The sequence below is a fragment of the Armigeres subalbatus genome, chromosome 2 (genome assembly GCF_024139115.2).
Source record: "Armigeres subalbatus isolate Guangzhou_Male chromosome 2, GZ_Asu_2, whole genome shotgun sequence".
Taxonomy (NCBI): Eukaryota; Metazoa; Arthropoda; class Insecta; order Diptera; family Culicidae; genus Armigeres; species Armigeres subalbatus.
The window spans coordinates 104314536-104332205 of record NC_085140.1 but is presented as its reverse complement, the minus strand read 5'-3'; the positions used below and the strand labels follow the sequence as shown (position 1 = coordinate 104332205).

Sequence of the window (17670 nt, the reverse complement as noted above, 5' to 3'; positions counted from 1 at the left end):
TTTTTTATATTTTAGATTCAATTAGACATATATTAATACATTTTTTTCAAAAAAAATATCTTCTGATGCCCTACTTCAATTGTTAGGATGTAACCAGGACGTGACAATGAGTGAATATTCTGAAAAAAGAGATATGACTATGAAGTTTTGCTTTTGCTTCGAAGTTAAAATTTCATCTCTATTTACCAGACATTTTCGCCATTTGTTCATTCGTGAAGCTAATTTCTGACAACTTATAGCTTCAACATTCATTCCAGACACTGGAACGTTGGAACCCTTTTATTCTGGAAGAGTTTAAGAAAAATTACTTTATGGATTTAAATTATTTTAAATATTTGAACTTACATGAGTTGCCAGTACATCCAGAAAACTTTAAGGACCTAATAACATCTTCCAAAATCAAAATTACCCTTTCACAGAGATTTTTATTTTTATTTTGGAGATAACTGAAATGGCAATAAAACATGCAAGAAAAATACGCATTAAAAAATACACGATTATCTTTATTCAAGTAAAGTTAAAAACAACAATAAATATTGTTGAAATTCAATTATTATTGTTGTTTGAATAATAATATATTGTAGAACCAACAATCACACCTTTTTAATTCAATAATAGACCGATTATTGAAATCAATAATATAGATTTTTAGTTTAATCGTAAGAAATTCTGCTGCGTGTATAATATGCTTTTTGTTCATTAATTCATTTTTCATTGATTTTAATTTCATATTATATTAAAGTTTTGGTTCTTACACTGACAAATTGAGATATGGAACTTCATAAGCCGTCGAGGCTCTGCGTTGTGCCAAATTAGAATTTTCAGAACGTCAGAAAATCGCGATCGTGTTAAGTACCTGTAGCACCAGGGAAAATTTGTCTAGTTGTCCAGTTGAATCATAACCAGGATCGCTGGCTATCTGGGAACATGACAAGAAGTAACTCTTTCCCTGCCAAATGATTTGCGTTTGTTTTTGAAAATTATTTCTGAACATTTTTTCTTATGTTGTGATCTGCATAGCATTTGGCTAGTCACCGTAGTAACACATGAAGTACTAGTTACTCAACGCTGTACTCGCATGAAGGTGATATTAAAATGCGGTTGTACAATTTTCTACTCTAGTACATCATGAGCACTAAAACTGCGTACTCTTATATGGGACATGAACGTCTTAATTAGTCGTTGTCTATACCGTGGTTTTCTGGAGCTAATTGCGTAACTCATCAACAGGCTACATTGCTACTCGTGGCGCGAAAGATAGCACACACAAATTCAGGCTATTATGTTGCACTGCACATTTCAGGGATGCCCTCAAAGAAGTTTAACGATCATGACTAAAGACTCGCAACCTGTCTTAAAATCGATTACTAATTATTGGGACGATTAATCAACATGCGGTTTTCGTTGGGTGAAAGCTGTTGAGTATCCCTTTCAGCTCTGTAGGTTTTCTTTAAACGGGGAAACGTCATTAACAGTATAAAAAAAATAATTTCCCATACTAATTTGCATGCAAACTTGAAACGGCTTGTGCTAAATCAGTTTTAATCCAAATGAGCTCAAATTTTCAGAGGACACTCAGAACATGGTAAAGAATCAGATGAGCACTGTGGAGCAAAATCGATTTTTTGAACCACCCTACTGTGCATATGTACAGCCAAGATATTTAACAAAATACTTAACTTTGTTTAGTTTTATTATATACGAGTGAATAAATTAACATAATGTTCAATCTATGAAAAAATAAAGTGTTGACAATACTCAGGGAATACACCGGGTTTAAAATTAGTACTGTTAGATCTACTATTCAATTGTACTTTCTCTTTTATTTAGTTTATTTAGAATCACTATTTTCATGGTATTTAATCGCAAGTCTTCCCGTCTGTCTTCCCAAAGAACGTTTAACAATAGGCTAATCCTACCGCTTCTATTCAGTATTTTAAAATAAATCGCATTTGTGTACTAATAATATACACGTAAATTTAATGTTTCAAGCATGCGTGACAGTACCAAACTAATGTATGAAGTCACCTGCCTGGTATGATAACGGTCGTGGTATTAGTAGTAGTCTGGCGACCATCACATACCTTTTTGGTTGGTTCCGAAATAGGCACTCTGCGATATTTACCACTGGCCATGGGTTTTGAAGTGCGGCTTTTTTTTATTAGTAACAGGATAATTAGATTTAAAAACAACAAAGATATAATTAAAATTTATGTATCGATCACCCAATTTTGGTATCATAACTGTATCATCCATACAGAGGGATCCCCTTGGAAACATCATGGTTGTCGTAATATGACCTCTGCCTTTCAGTGGAGCAGATGGATTGCATAAATAATCATCAGCATGTAAAGTTTGTTGGTAATTGTCACTGTTATTCTATTCGAGAACCATAAAACTTGTATTACTGTATAATACCAACAATATTTTTAATTATTGCACGACTGTTTTTACGTTAGACTATAAAGAATTATTAGGATTTGAAAATAAACCAATTTGGCCTTCCATCAGACTTGAAAGAACCTAAATATAAAGGGATCAATTTCCCCCGATAGAGGGATCAAGTCTCCCGCAAGTTTTGAAAATGTCAAATTTTCTATCTTTTAGAAAAAACGATTTTTTGATAGCTTTCATGAGAGAATAATTTCTTCCAATGATGTTTTTGAATAACTAATTAAATTGTCTATCAAATCCTTTTTAAATTGTGTAAATTTAAGCATTTTACATCGAGAAACATACGAAACAAAAAGTGGGGATCATGTGTGTCCAGTTTCCCCTACCCCTAGTATACGAGAAAGGCAAAAATAGTTCTTCATCAATTGAGAAGATATCAAAAGTAATTCGATAGAAGGCTCGGGTAAATATAAATAAATAGAACGCTCAGGTGGCACGGCAAATGCTGGGTAAAGCGTACCATTGGTACTTCGCGTACCTGAAGGAATAAAATAGACCCCATCTCGCCGTCCTTAGCCTCCTACCCGATACTCCTATCCCGACCTCCCCGTGGTGCTGGCCGGGATACGAGCAACCTTAGGGAAGATCGGGTAACCGGGGAACTATCGTCGTACGCTGACAGGGAAGGGGGGTTTGCTCCTCTCCGGAGGTGCAAATCTTACTGAGCTTCTGTTCTCCATGTCAGCAACGGCTCACAACATCGTCTGTTCTTCATGTTAGGGGCGGCTGATCATCGTCCGAGTGCCAGCGAGGGACTCTAAGTGAAACTGTGCACCATGGTCCACCGGGAATAAGCAGGAATGGTCCTTCGGAAATTTGGGGGGTTGGTGTCAGGCCCTGCAAGCCAGCTTTAAAAAAAACATAAGCAACGAACAATCAACAAGAGAGTACGGAAAGGGACTAGCGATTGGAAACTCGATTCGTGGAACTGCAAATCTTTCAACTTCATCGAGAGCACACGCATACACGCCGATGTGCTCAAGGACCGTGGATTCGGCGCCGTAGGGCTGCAGGAGGTTTGTTAGAAGGGATCAATGACGCGGACGTTTAGAGGTAATCATACCATCTACCAGAGCTGCGGCAACACAGACGAGCTGGGAACAGCTCTCATAGTGATGGGCGATATGCAAAGGCGCGTGATCGGTTGGTGGCCGATCAATGAAAGAATGTGCAGGTTGAGGATCCAAGGCCGGTTCTTCAACTTCAGCATAATCAACGTCCATAGCCCACGCTCCGGAAGCACTGATGATGTATGAAGTCACGCATTCTACGGGACGCATTCTACGGGACGCATTCTACGGGCAGCTGGAACGTGAGTACGAAAGCTGCCCAAGCCACGACGTCAAAATCATCAGGAGGAGTTTAGACCGACCATTCCTCCTTATTCCCGGTGGACCATGGTGCACAGTTTCACTTAGAGTCCCTCGCTGGCACTCGGACGATGATCAGCCGATCCTGACATGGAGAACATACGCTCAGTAAGATTTGCACCTCCGGAGAGGAGCAAACCCCCCCCCCCCCTTCGTTGTCAGCATACGACCATAGTTCCCACCGGGGTTGGTTACCCGATCTTCCCTAAGGTTGCTCGTATCCCGGCCAGCACCACGGGGAGGTAGGGATATGAGTATCGGGTAAGAGGCTAAGGACCGCAAGATGGGGTCTATTTTATTCCTTCAGGTACGCGAAGTACGAATGGTAAGCTTTACCCAGCATTTGCCGTGCCGTCAGAACATATCGTAGCGCTAACATCGACTCTGATCAATATCTGGTGATGGTGAAACTGCGCCCAAAACTATCCGTAATCAACAATGTTCGGTACCGACGATCGCCGCGGTACAACCTAGAGCGACTGAAGCAACCTGATGTCGCCACTGCATACGCGCAGTATCTCGAGGCAGCGTTGCCGGAAGAGGGTGAGCTCGATGGGGTCCCCCTTGAGGACTGCTGGAATACAGTCAAAGCAGCCATTAACGACGCAGCGGAGCTCAACGTCGGGTATATGAGCCGTTCTCAAGAAACACGCAAGTTCTACAAGAAGCTCAACGCATCCCGCAAAGGCTTCGTGCCGCGAGCCGAAATGTGCCGGGATAAGGATGGGAGCATCTTGACGGACAAACATGTGGTGATCGAAAGGTGGAAGTAGCACTACGAGGAACATTTGAATGGCGCTGAGAGTGCAGGCAGTGACAGTCAAGGCAGCGAAAGAGATCACTACGTCAGTTCAACGGACGATGGAAGCCAACCAGCCCAACCTTGAGGGAAGTTAAGGATGCTATCCAACAGCTAAAGACCAATAAAGCAGCTGGTAAGGATGGTATCGGAGCTGAGCTTATCAAGATGGGCCCGGAAATGCTAGCCACATGCCTGCAAAAATTGATAGTCAGAATCTAGGAAACTGAACAGCTACCGGAGGAGTGGAAGGAAGGGGTTATATGCCCCACCTACAAGAAAGGAGTTGCTGGAGTGTGAAAACTTTCGAGCGATCACGATCTTTAATGCCACCTACAAAGTGATATCCCAGATCATCTTCCGTCGTCTGTCACCATTAGTGAATGAGTTCGTGGGAAGTTATCAAGCCGGCTTCGTTGACGGCCGCTCGACAACGGACCAGATCTGTACTGTACGGCAAATCCTTCAAAAATGCCGTGAATACCAGGTCCCAACGCACCATCTGTTCGTTGATTTCAAGGCGGCATACGACAGTATAGACCGCGTAGAGCTATGGAAAATTATGGACGAGAACAGCTTCCCTGGGAAGCTTACCAGACTGATCAAAGCAACGCACAGTGTGCAAATTCGAGCCAAAAAACGGACGCAATTCAACCACGGTATGTACATATCTGGAGATTACCTTAAAAAATCACAAAAATCCAAAGAATCTGATGGTGCCGACCCCTTTGCCGTAAGAATACTGGAAGTGTCCTATTTTGTCCAATTTCCCCTACAAATAGAAGATTTTGCTAATACATATTTTCACATTAATCGAAAAGACAGGGAAAACCTTGACTTGTGTTATGGAAATATCGTAATAGGCCTCCCATATATTTTTGAACACGGATAAGTATCTCATTTTGTCTAATATCCCCTATAAAATGCTTCAGATGATACACATTTAAGATTCGAGGAGATCATCAAATGAGTTACTGTCAGTTATGGAATTCAGGACGATGAAATAGTGTTATCCTCGGACAATTCACTGGGAATCTGTTTAGTGTCTGTTTTCGTCTGATGCCCCCTATAATTTAAAAATATTTTCAAAAGAATAACATCAAATCAATTTTCAATTTAGGAAAATGTACTAAGATCCTTGAAGACTATTGTAGGCATATCAAAAGGCTATTCCTTTTTTGCAGGGTCCCTTCAGTGTCTCATTTTGTCCAATATCCCTTATACGTTGAACCTTTTTTTCAATTTATCAGAACACACAAATTGAAAGCTCGAGAAAATTTGGTGAAAATCGGCGAATTATCTGGACAAATAAATGTGACTTTTCCTAGGGGGTTGAATAGTGTCTGATTTTGCCAAATATCCCCTATAGTTGAATGAAATTTTAAAATCAGATAGAGCAAATCAATTAATAACTATGAAAATTATATTAGCATCCTTGCTTACTTAGTGGACATATTAAAGAGAGGTTTTTTTTTCTTTTTCAGAGTGCATCGTCCAATGTCTCATCCTGTCTAATACCCCCTATACATTGAAGTTCTTTTAATGCACAAAAACATCAATTAAAGCTCGAGAGAATTTTGTGAATTGTGCCAATTTTAGCAAATCACTTGAATAATAAAATAAGGCCTTAGCCTCGGCCTTAGCTAATTAACAGGGAGCTGGGTAATGTCTGATTTTGGTCAATATCCCCTATATTTAAATGAAGTTCCAATATATAGTAGAGCAAATCAATAAATAACTTAGAAAACTATATCAAGATCTAAGCTGATTTTCACAAAATTCTTAGTTATTCTTCTAGGAAATATTTTAATGCATACGAACACACAAATCAAAATAACTAAGAATTTTGTGAAAATCAGCTTAGATCTTGATATAGTTTTCTAAGTTATTTATTGATTTGCTCTACTATATATTGAAACTTCATTTAAATATAGGGGATATTGACCAAAATCAGACATTACCCAGCTCCCTGTTAATTAGCTAAGGCCGAGGCTAAGGCCTTATTTTATTATTCAAGTGATTTGCTAAAATTGGCACAATTCACAAAATTCTCTCGAGCTTTAATTGATATTTTGTGCATTAAAAGAACTTCAATGTATAGGGGTATTAGACAGGATGAGACATTGGACGATGCACTCTGAAAAGAAAAAAACTCTCTTTAATATGTCCACTAAGTAAGCAAGGATACTAATATAATTTTCATAGTTATTAATTGATTTGCTCTATCTGATTTTAAAATTTCATTCAACTATAGGGGATATTTGGCCAAAATCAGACACTATTCAACCCACTAGGAAAAGTCACATTTCTTTGTCCAGATAAATCGCCGATTTTCACAACATTTTCTCGAGCTTTCAATTTGTGTGTTCTGATAAATTGAAAAAAGGTTCAAAGTATAAGGGATATTGGACAAAATGAGACACTGAAGGGACCCTGCAAAAAAGGAATAGCCTTTTGATATGCCTACAATAGTCTTCAAGGATCTTAGTACATTTTCCTAAAATGAAAATTGATTTGATGTTGAATTTGATGTTTGAAAATATTTTTAAATTATAGGGGGCATCAGACAAAAACAGACACTAAACAGATTCCCAGTGAATTGTCCGAGGATAACACTATTTCATCGTCCTGAATTCCATAACTGACAGTAACTCATTTGATGATCTCCTCGAATCTTAAATGTGTATCATCTGAAGCATTTTATAGGGGATATTAGACAAAATGAGACACTTATCCGTGTTCAAAAATATATGGGAGGCCTATTATGATATTTCCATAACACAAGTCAAGGTTTTTCCTGTCTTTTCGATTAATGAAAATATGTATTAGCAAAATCTTCTATTTGTAGGGGAAATTGGACAAAATAGGACACTTCCACTATTCCAACGGCAAAGGGGTTGGCACCATCAGATTCTTTGGATTTTTGTGATTTTTTAAGGTTATCTCCAGTTATGTACATACCGTGGTTGAATTGTGTCCGTTTTTTGGCTCGAATTTGCACACTGTGCAACGGTGGATGGTGTGCAAAACTGTGTGAAGATTTCGGGCGAACACTCCAGTTCGTTCGAATCGCGCCGGGGACTAAGACAAGGTGATGGACTTTCATGCTTGTTGTTCAACATTGCGCTAGAAGGTGTCATGCGGAGAGCCGGGGTACGATTTTCAACAGACTAAGTCAATTTGTTTCGCGGATAACATGGACATTGTCGGCCGAACATTTGCAAAGGTGGCAGAACTGTACACCCGCCTGAAGCGTGAAGCGTCAAAGACAAAGTACATGCTTGTGGGCGGAACCGAGCGCGACAGGGCCCGCCTGGGAAGCAGTGTTACGATAGACGGGGATACCTTCGAGGTGGTCGAGGAATTCGTCTACCTCGGATCCTTGCTAACGGCTGATAACAATGTTAGTCGTGAAATACGAAAGCGCATCATCTGTGGAAGTCGGGCCTACTACGGGCTCCAGAAGAAACTGCGGTCAAAAAAGATTCGCCACCGCACCAAATGTGTCATGTACAAGACGCTAATAAGACCGGTTGTCCTCTACGGACATGAAACATGGACAATGCTCGAGGAGGACTTGCAAGCACTCGGAGTATTCGAGCGACGGGTGCTTAGGACCATCTTTGGCGGTGTGCAAGAAGACGGTGTGTGGCGGCGAAGAATGAACCACGAGCTCGCCCAGCTCTACGGCGAACCCAGTATCCAGAAGGTAGCTAAAACCGGAAGGGTACGATGGGCAGTACATGTTTCAGTACAAGAATGTCGGACAGCAACCCTGCGAAGATAGCGTTTGCTTCTGATCCGGCAGGTACGAGACGGCGTGGAGCGCAGCGAGCGAGGTGGGCAGACCAGGTACAAAACGACTTGGCGAGCGTGGGGTGTATTTGAGGATGGAAAGATGCGGCCTCGAACCGTGTATTGTTGATTCAGTGTTATCTGTTTAGATGTAGACTAAATAAATGAAATGAATGAGAAGGCTCAGGTGTTCAGGAAAAAGGAAAAACTGACCAATAATTAATTATTAATTTTTGCCTTTCTCGTACAACAAAGTCATTTCACTCCAAAATCGAACTTTTTATAGAAGTCTCGGAGACCCATGATGTTATATACTAATCGACTCAGCTCGTCAAGCTGAACAAATGTCTGTCTGCCCGTGTGTATGTTTGTGTGTGTGCACACGAAAACCGAAAAACATTAGCCACTTTTTCATATAGGGGAGGGCTGGGCACCCTTTTGAATTTTGTCCATAACTTTGGTTCTAGTTGGTATTATGTCTACATTTTTATACCAATGGAAAGCTAAACGTACAACCTTACTGCTGGGACAGTTTGGTTTGATTTCATCTATTCGATTTTTTTGTCAATTTCGCAAATTTGGAAATTTTGGACATTTCAGTTTTATTCTTATTCTTATTGTTATTCTTATTAAATACCAGAAGCTCTAATCCTAGCATATATGTTTATAGTTGTTAAGTGTACGAAGAACGGTAGACAGCTTTTCCCTTGAAAAAGACCCAATAAACGGGCCGAAATGTCGGGCAATGCAAATATAAACACGTTTGAATATATCAGACTGAAAAAGCCAAAATATTTCAATAAACACCCCAGTCGAACTGTAATCAACTTATTCTTATTCTTATTCTTATTCTTATTCTTATTCTTATTCTTATTCTTATTCTTATTCTTATTCTTATTCTTATTCTTATTCTTATTCTTATTCTTATTCTTATTCTTATTCTTATTCTTATTCTTATTCTTATTCTTATTCTTATTCTTATTCTTATTCTTATTCTTATTCTTATTCTTATTCTTATTCTTATTCTTATTCTTATTCTTATTCTTATTCTTATTCTTATTCTTATTCTTATTCTTATTCTTATTCTTATTCTTATTCTTATTCTTATTCTTATTCTTATTCTTATTCTTATTCTTATTCTTATTCTTATTCTTATTCTTATTCTTATTCTTATTCTTATTCTTATTCTTATTCTTATTCTTATTCTTATTCTTATTCTTATTCTTATTCTTATTCTTATTCTTATTCTTATTCTTATTCTTATTCTTATTCTTATTCTTATTCTTATTCTTATTCTTATTCTTATTCTTATTCTTATTCTTATTCTTATTCTTATTCTTATTCTTATTCTTATTCTTATTCTTATTCTTATTCTTATTCTTATTCTTATTCTTATTCTTATTCTTATTCTTATTCTTATTCTTATTCTTATTCTTATTCTTATTCTTATTCTTATTCTTATTCTTATTCTTATTCTTATTCTTATTCTTATTCTTATTCTTATTCTTATTCTTATTCTTATTCTTATTCTTATTCTTATTCTTATTCTTATTCTTATTCTTATTCTTATTCTTATTCTTATTCTTATTCTTATTCTTATTCTTATTCTTATTCTTATTCTTATTCTTATTCTTATTCTTATTCTTATTCTTATTCTTATTCTTCAGAACGTGCCTCCTGAGCCGACGTTCTGAAGAATATCTAATCTTATTCTTATTCTTATTCTTATTCTTATTCTTATTCTTATTCTTATTCTTATTCTTATTCTTATTCTTATTCTTATTCTTATTCTTATTCTTATTCTTATTCTTATTCTTATTCTTATTCTTATTCTTATTCTTATTCTTATTCTTATTCTTATTCTTATTCTTATTCTTATTCTTATTCTTATTCTTATTCTTATTCTTATTCTTATTCTTATTCTTATTCTTATTCTTATTCTTATTCTTATTCTTATTCTTATTCTTATTCTTATTCTTATTCTTATTCTTATTCTTATTCTTATTCTTATTCTTATTCTTATTCTTATTCTTATTCTTATTCTTATTCTTATTCTTATTCTTATTCTTATTCTTATTCTTATTCTTATTCTTATTCTTATTCTTATTCTTATTCTTATTCTTATTCTTATTCTTATTCTTATTCTTATTCTTATTCTTATTCTTATTCTTATTCTTATTCTTATTCTTATTCTTATTCTTATTCTTATTCTTATTCTTATTCTTATTCTTATTCTTATTCTTATTCTTATTCTTATTCTTATTCTTATTCTTATTCTTATTCTTATTCTTATTCTTATTCTTATTCTTATTCTTATTCTTATTCTTATTCTTATTCTTATTCTTATTCTTATTCTTATTCTTATTCTTATTCTTATTCTTATTCTTATTCTTATTCTTATTCTTATTCTTATTCTTATTCTTATTCTTATTCTTATTCTTATTCTTATTCTTATTCTTATTCTTATTCTTATTCTTATTCTTATTCTTATTCTTATTCTTATTCTTATTCTTATTCTTATTCTTATTCTTATTCTTATTCTTATTCTTATTCTTATTCTTATTCTTATTCTTATTCTTATTCTTATTCTTATTCTTATTCTTATTCTTATTCTTATTCTTATTCTTATTCTTATTCTTATTCTTATTCTTATTCTTATTCTTATTCTTATTCTTATTCTTATTCTTATTCTTATTCTTATTCTTATTCTTATTCTTATTCTTATTCTTATTCTTATTCTTATTCTTATTCTTATTCTTATTCTTATTCTTATTCTTATTCTTATTCTTATTCTTATTCTTATTCTTATTCTTATTCTTATTCTTATTCTTATTCTTATTCTTATTCTTATTCTTATTCTTATTCTTATTCTTCAACTAGCACGATTAATCGCATTATTAATAATACTCAGTTTCACGACACTCGAACACTGCCGTTCTACGCATAATTGTCCCATGTTACCTTTGATAAAAAGCTCAAACTCGCGTCAATTTGTCCCACTGAAAAAATTAAATTGTTGTTTGATGATAACGAGAATGAAAACCGTTTAAATAAATAGTGATTCGTTTTATGTCCTGGAAAAGTTTTGTCTACGCTCATAACATCCCAAAAATATTTGTTCAATTTCGAGATCCAATCGATTCTGAAATTAGTGCGACAAATTGACTCGAGTTTGGATTTTTTCAACAAAGGTAACATGGGACAACTATGCGTAGAACGGCAGAACATTTCTGTCAGAAAACTTCAAAAGCCCTTGAACGATTCGTTTTATATTTGTTCAACTTTCATATTTCCGGAACCTTCTCAAAGTTCAACCGCTCGGTCGCAGTATTTCAAGTGCAAACATTTCCCAACACCTAATAAATCTTGCCCTAAACGACAAGCGTCGGGTGACATCATTCACGGCAGATATTCATTCACTTTGGACTTGAATAGGAACACCGCCACAGTGAAAACTCTAGAAGCGCTTTCAGCTAAATTCGATAGCCAAACATTGCTTTCGGTTTTGGTGGCCATCCGAAGTCGTTATACAATCTCGTTAGCATAGCAATAGGGGAGATGTAGATTGGTTCGGACACGCCAATATAAAACCTTCCGTGTTTAACTGCGCGCCCACTCAATGATCGTTCGTCGCCAGTTGAGCGCACGAGCATCCTCTTCTTCATTGGTATTACATCCCCACCTGGGACATTGCCGCCTTGTAGTTTAGTGTTCATTAAGCTCTTCCACAGCGAGGTTTCTAAGCCAAGTTACCATTTTTGCATTTGAGGCTATACACGATGATACTTTTATGCCCAGGGAAGTCGAGCAAATGGCCAACCCGAAAGCTTCGTAGACCGTGCCGGGAATCAAACCCAGCGACCCTCAGCATGGTCTTGCTTGGTAGCCACGCATCTTATCGCTCGGCTAAGGAAGGCCCACAAGCGCACGAGTATGGAATCTCCGAAAGAAGAATCCATTTGGTCATCAATAATACTAATGACACATTGGTGGTATAAGTACCATGGTACAAGAATCTTGAAATGAGTTCCGTACCGATGATTGTCTTTATCAAAGATAGTCTTGGACTAATTTTCTTGTCTTCTTGTACCATGATACAAGTACCACAGGTGTGTCCTTAGTATAAGACTCCTCTTCTCTTAAGAAAACGGTCAACGAACAACAAATCATTGAGCAGAATCCACGTATATTAGATGCCCATTGTCCATATTAGTATAGATATTTGCTTTATCTATTATAGACCAAACATTATGTAATGACAATTATGCCACATGTCGTTTAACTGCAATACTTTTTATTAATTGTCAAGCATCTTTCGGTACGGTAAATATCTGAATATGGACCCCTTGAAGTAATGAATATCATATCGCGTGGCAGCAATCCAGGGTATATGGTGTCATAAAGCCGGAGAACATAAATTCCTAGCAGTGGACCCCATCGCAAACGTTTCATTCAAGTGTAATGTCCATTCAAATGCTATGCGGACCAAAATCTACTCCAGTTAGAAGACGACCCTTACTGTGTTGATATTGGATGTTGGAAAAAAAATCTTAAATTCTCAAATCTCATCCAAAGTTTAGGTTATTCAAAAAATTATTTTCGAGATTCGATATCATTGCTTCTATCGCTACAAAAAAAATTCTTTCAAAATTCTGTACACTAGACCATGGGTTCCCAAACTGTGGGTCGCGACCCCCAGGGGGATCGTAGGCTGATCAATGGTGGGTCGCGAAAGACAAATCTTGATTTATAACTTTGTCACTATTTAATCTCACAAATCTATACCAGCTTTTAGATAACGATCTAAGTAATGATTCGATTATTAGAGAACATCAAACTTGACGAGATCAATTGTCTTCTTTTATTGTGCAAATGGCAAATAGAATAAAATTCAATACAATCCACATCTAATCAAAACCCAATCCAGAAATAATCTGAATCAAATCCAAATCCCATCTAAATCCAAATCACATCTAGGGGAAATGTTCCGATCTCCATCTCACTGTACATATATCCATCTCATCGCTGAACCAAGAAATACGGCACCAAATTCGTCGCTTCTTTTTGTCAACATACGTGCTCACTGCTGAAAAAAATCACAAAAATAATAAACAAACCAAATTCCTTTCCATTGCTTTGTTTTTAATGGGATGGAAATAGGAGCTATGGGATGAAGTGGCGAACCGTTCCCCTAAATCCAAATCACATCCAACCCAAGTTTAATTCATATCCAAATCCAATCCATATTAAATTCAAATCCAATTCAATTTCAAATCTAATTTAAATCCAACCCAATCTGCATACAATCCAAATACAATCCAAATCTATTTCAAATCCAATCCATAAAAATTGAAATCCAATTTGATTTCGAATCGAATCGAAATCTAATTCAAATCCAAATCTAATTCCAATTTAAAGCCAGTCAAAATCTAATTCTAATCCAATCTAAATCAAATCCAAATTTAATTCGAATCCGATCTAAATCCAATACAAATTCGATCCAATTCCAATCTAAATACAATCAAAATCATATTCAAATCTAATTCTAATCCAATCCAAATCTAATTAATTTCCAAATCCAATTGAAATACAATCTAATTCAAATCCAATACAAATCCAATCAAAATCCAATCCAAATCCAATTCAAAACCAACCCAAAACCAATCCAAATTCCATCCAAATCCAATCAAGTTCCACATCCAATTCAAAAAACAAAAATACAATGATGGGATTTGAAGCAATTTATTATGATTTGGTCAATCTAACGCAAACTCATTTTTATCCAATTTATAAAAATCAATGCATTTGTACCTGGTGGGTCGCAACCTATTTGGGATTCTGCTAGGTGGGTCGCGTATCCAAAAAGTTTGGGAACCTCTGCACTAGACGATCAAGAGCTGAAAGTCATATATGTAACTGCAACGCTTTTTAACTGCAATTCGAAAGTTGCAACAGTTTTGCTATTATCGGACAACGAATCGCTAAACTTCAAAATTATACGAAACTCCATGGCAGCTACATTCAACGTTTGAAGAAAGCTTTGACTTCTAAAATGAGTTACCGTTCATCAAATAGTTTTTTTGTGGTATAAACTTCAGTTTATTTGTAATTCATTTACAATATAAAGTTATTTACAGTTTTAAAAATTAACGTCCAGACTAATGAGTTTACATCTAGGTAACATTGCAATACTTAAATTAACCAAGTTGATGTAATTTGCAGGGGGTAATATGCGGTGCATCGCGCCTCCTCAGCATGTAGTATGAGGCAAATGTAAATATTTAGTATTTTGGCACATTTTCATACGCATTATAATATCATATGATAATATATTCAAGACAAAATTTCCAAAACGACTTATCTGCTTTTGTAAACAAAGATTCAAACGACGATTTGACGAATCTGATAGCTCTCCCACGCAAACCAACACCATCAATAGGTAGGTGAAGGATTCCACTGCCTGTTCATGGTGGTTGGTTTGCGTGGGAGAGCTATCAGATTCGTTAAATCGTCGTTTGAATCTTTGTTTACAAAAGCAGATAAGTCGTTTTGAAAATTTTGTCTTGATATTATGTTTTTATTCGCATATCTCAGCGCATTTTGTATTTTATGCAATTTTTAATGCATTTTTCGATTCAGTTAAATTTCAAAGTGATCCACCCCTCGGTTCATACTATCCCATTTAATTTCATCACTTGATTGTAACTTTAATAGATACATATTTCGACCTCAACAGTATAGAGCCGTCTTGAGTGTCTCGTACTTGACTCGAGGAAGTTTATACGATTAAATTCTTTTTAGAAATCCCTATATGTACTTCCGAATTCGACGCCGACAATACTGAAAATAGTATTTATCAAACTTTTCTGATTTCCATCGATTTACTTCAATATTACTGGAATGGCACTCGCACCATCAATCTATTTCTTCAATAATCAAGATATTGTCAAACTTTTTTCGTCGTCTGCGGGGTTCGCTTTTAACAAAGTTTTTTGTCTGTGTACTGATTTGAAATATTTCACTGTATGTTTTTTAAGCGCAAAATGAAAACGACTATGCCTAGGTATCCCGAGACATAGAACATAGCGATCGAATTTTGTTCCATCAATACAAACAAAATAATTTCATATATTTTTGTATCAAAATTTTCTCACAAACTACATGACTCTTTAGAAAATCGAACCGAAAAATGTTAAATATCAGATTGGCTACGTTTTGACAGGACAATTGAATCGAGTAGTTTACTCGATTTGAACGCAAATTGTACACATAAACACTCCCATAAAAACTCATTTCAATTGATAGACAGTTGAACACAGTCAAAGGAAATCAAGTTGATCTAATATTCAGTTGCCCAATCTAAATTTAACATCGGTGAATTGATCGACTCAGCTAATTTCGATTAACATGTCAAAATTTTAATGTGTACTCTAATATTTATACTTTCACAAAAAGGTAGCATCTTTGTTGGAAATTCACAGAAAAATAAAACTCAATTTAAATTATTGACGATAGTTTATTAAACAATAATTACAATACATTTTTGTGAATCTACATTCTTATAGTTACACCTTACATGTCACAAGAAATAGCAACATTTTGAATTATTTTTTAAGTGATTTAATTTCCCAGCATCAGTTAGTTTCTCTGAATCGGGAGAATGTTTATCCGTTTCGTTTTGTCAGCTGACGAAACGACCAAACAAAATCGGTGTGTGAGTGCGCACAGTCTTCCGTTTTGTTTTTATTTTTTATTTCAGTGCTGTCATTCTGATTCTTCGGGTTCTGCATTTGTGTATGTGTCATTAGTCATAACAAAAGTTGATAGAAGTCGGTCATCAAGCAAAAATTTTCCAGTGGATCTAGAAGATTAAAAAAGTTCGCGTAAAAGTGCAGAAAAAACTTAAATCACTGCTCGCAAACGTGCTTCACATCCGGCTCAATCAGGACAATTAACTTTGGATCGCAAAACTAGCGGAATTCGACGAGAAAATGCTAAACGGTGAGTGGAGCCTTTGTGTTTGTGCGGGTGGAGAAAATTTTTCGCAAATCTGTCCCCGATAACGAGGAAGGTGGAAAATCCTACCCCAATCGGGTCAGGGGACGGGTGACCAATTAGAATGTAATTTGTTGTGTTGCATGAGTTTCTGTATGTTTTTGGGACATTGCATGAATTACTAATGCTTTTCGATGATATTGCAATAGAATAAGTTGAAATTAGCGAACAGAGATTTTCATTCGAAAAATTATTCTATTAAAGAAAAATTATGATTGTAGCTTCTCAGTGGAAGTAGAGTTGGGATTGGGGTAATGGATCAGTATGAAATTCTAGATTGCTCTACGTAAATCGAGTATCTTCGATAATTTGAACTATACATAGTATAGAATTTGGTTTATTTTGTGGTAAAGCAAATAAAACGAAAATAAACTGATTTATTTAGACGAAAGCACACACGACCTATTCTCAATGCACTCCACAATTTCTTTCCGCAATTAGCTTCCGTCAAATATAAAAAAAACGTATGAGTTGTTTATGATGACGAGCTCATATTTTCCTCTCCACAAAGGTGATTGTGGTGGATTAATTACTGCTTTACGCTGATACGAATATTTGAAATAAATGTGTCATGACGCATTCTATCATCTTGATCTCTGTGTTACAGTATTTTTGTTATAGAATATAAAGGATCATGGTAATTTTGCAAATAATGGGGCAAGTTTAGCATATTTGTAAGAGATTTATTTGAATTATGCAACAAAACCAGCCTTCATATAGTTTATAATTCTGCCGTTTCATATTATATAATAAGTATATATTCGATTCACAATTGTACAGAAACTGTATCAGTTATATTCAGTATATCGATAATGGTTTTCAAGCATTTTTATTCAAAAACATTGACAATGCCGATTTATTATTATTGATGTGCGAAATGGAGTCCATGCATACACATAAGTGTTCTTCACATACCAAATCCGAAGCTGAGCTAAGAGGCTTGAAGATGTTATTCTATTATCTTCATAACATTTCCCCTTCCGGTTGTTTGGAGATTGCATTACTGTTGAGTACAAAATAAATATGCTTCAAAAATCAATTCATTTAACTGAATAGGATAACGCTCACTTTATTACCTGGCACAAATGTCTGCAACTTTAAGTAAAGTTAACCAAGCATCTTTTTCTACATTCGTAAATAGGACTGTGGAAAAACCCACCAATCGTGGAAAGAGATTTGCTTCAAGGTATTTAATGT

General features: G+C 35.6%; 1 protein-coding gene across 9 annotated transcripts in view; it reads left to right on the top strand.

The window, feature by feature from the left end:
* Positions 1–17670, top strand: part of LOC134210562 (85/88 kDa calcium-independent phospholipase A2) — a 53358-nt gene that overhangs the window by 10349 nt on the left and 25339 nt on the right. For 2 of the 9 annotated variants that reach the window (XM_062686628.1, XM_062686625.1), the window contains exon 2: positions 17615–17659. In XM_062686628.1, the coding sequence (XP_062542612.1) occupies positions 17615–17659 (45 nt within the window). Of the gene's footprint in view, positions 1–16220; positions 16420–17614; positions 17660–17670 lie in introns of those variants that run through there. The other 7 variants (XM_062686630.1, XM_062686629.1, XM_062686634.1 and 4 more) reach the window with 5 other exon arrangements.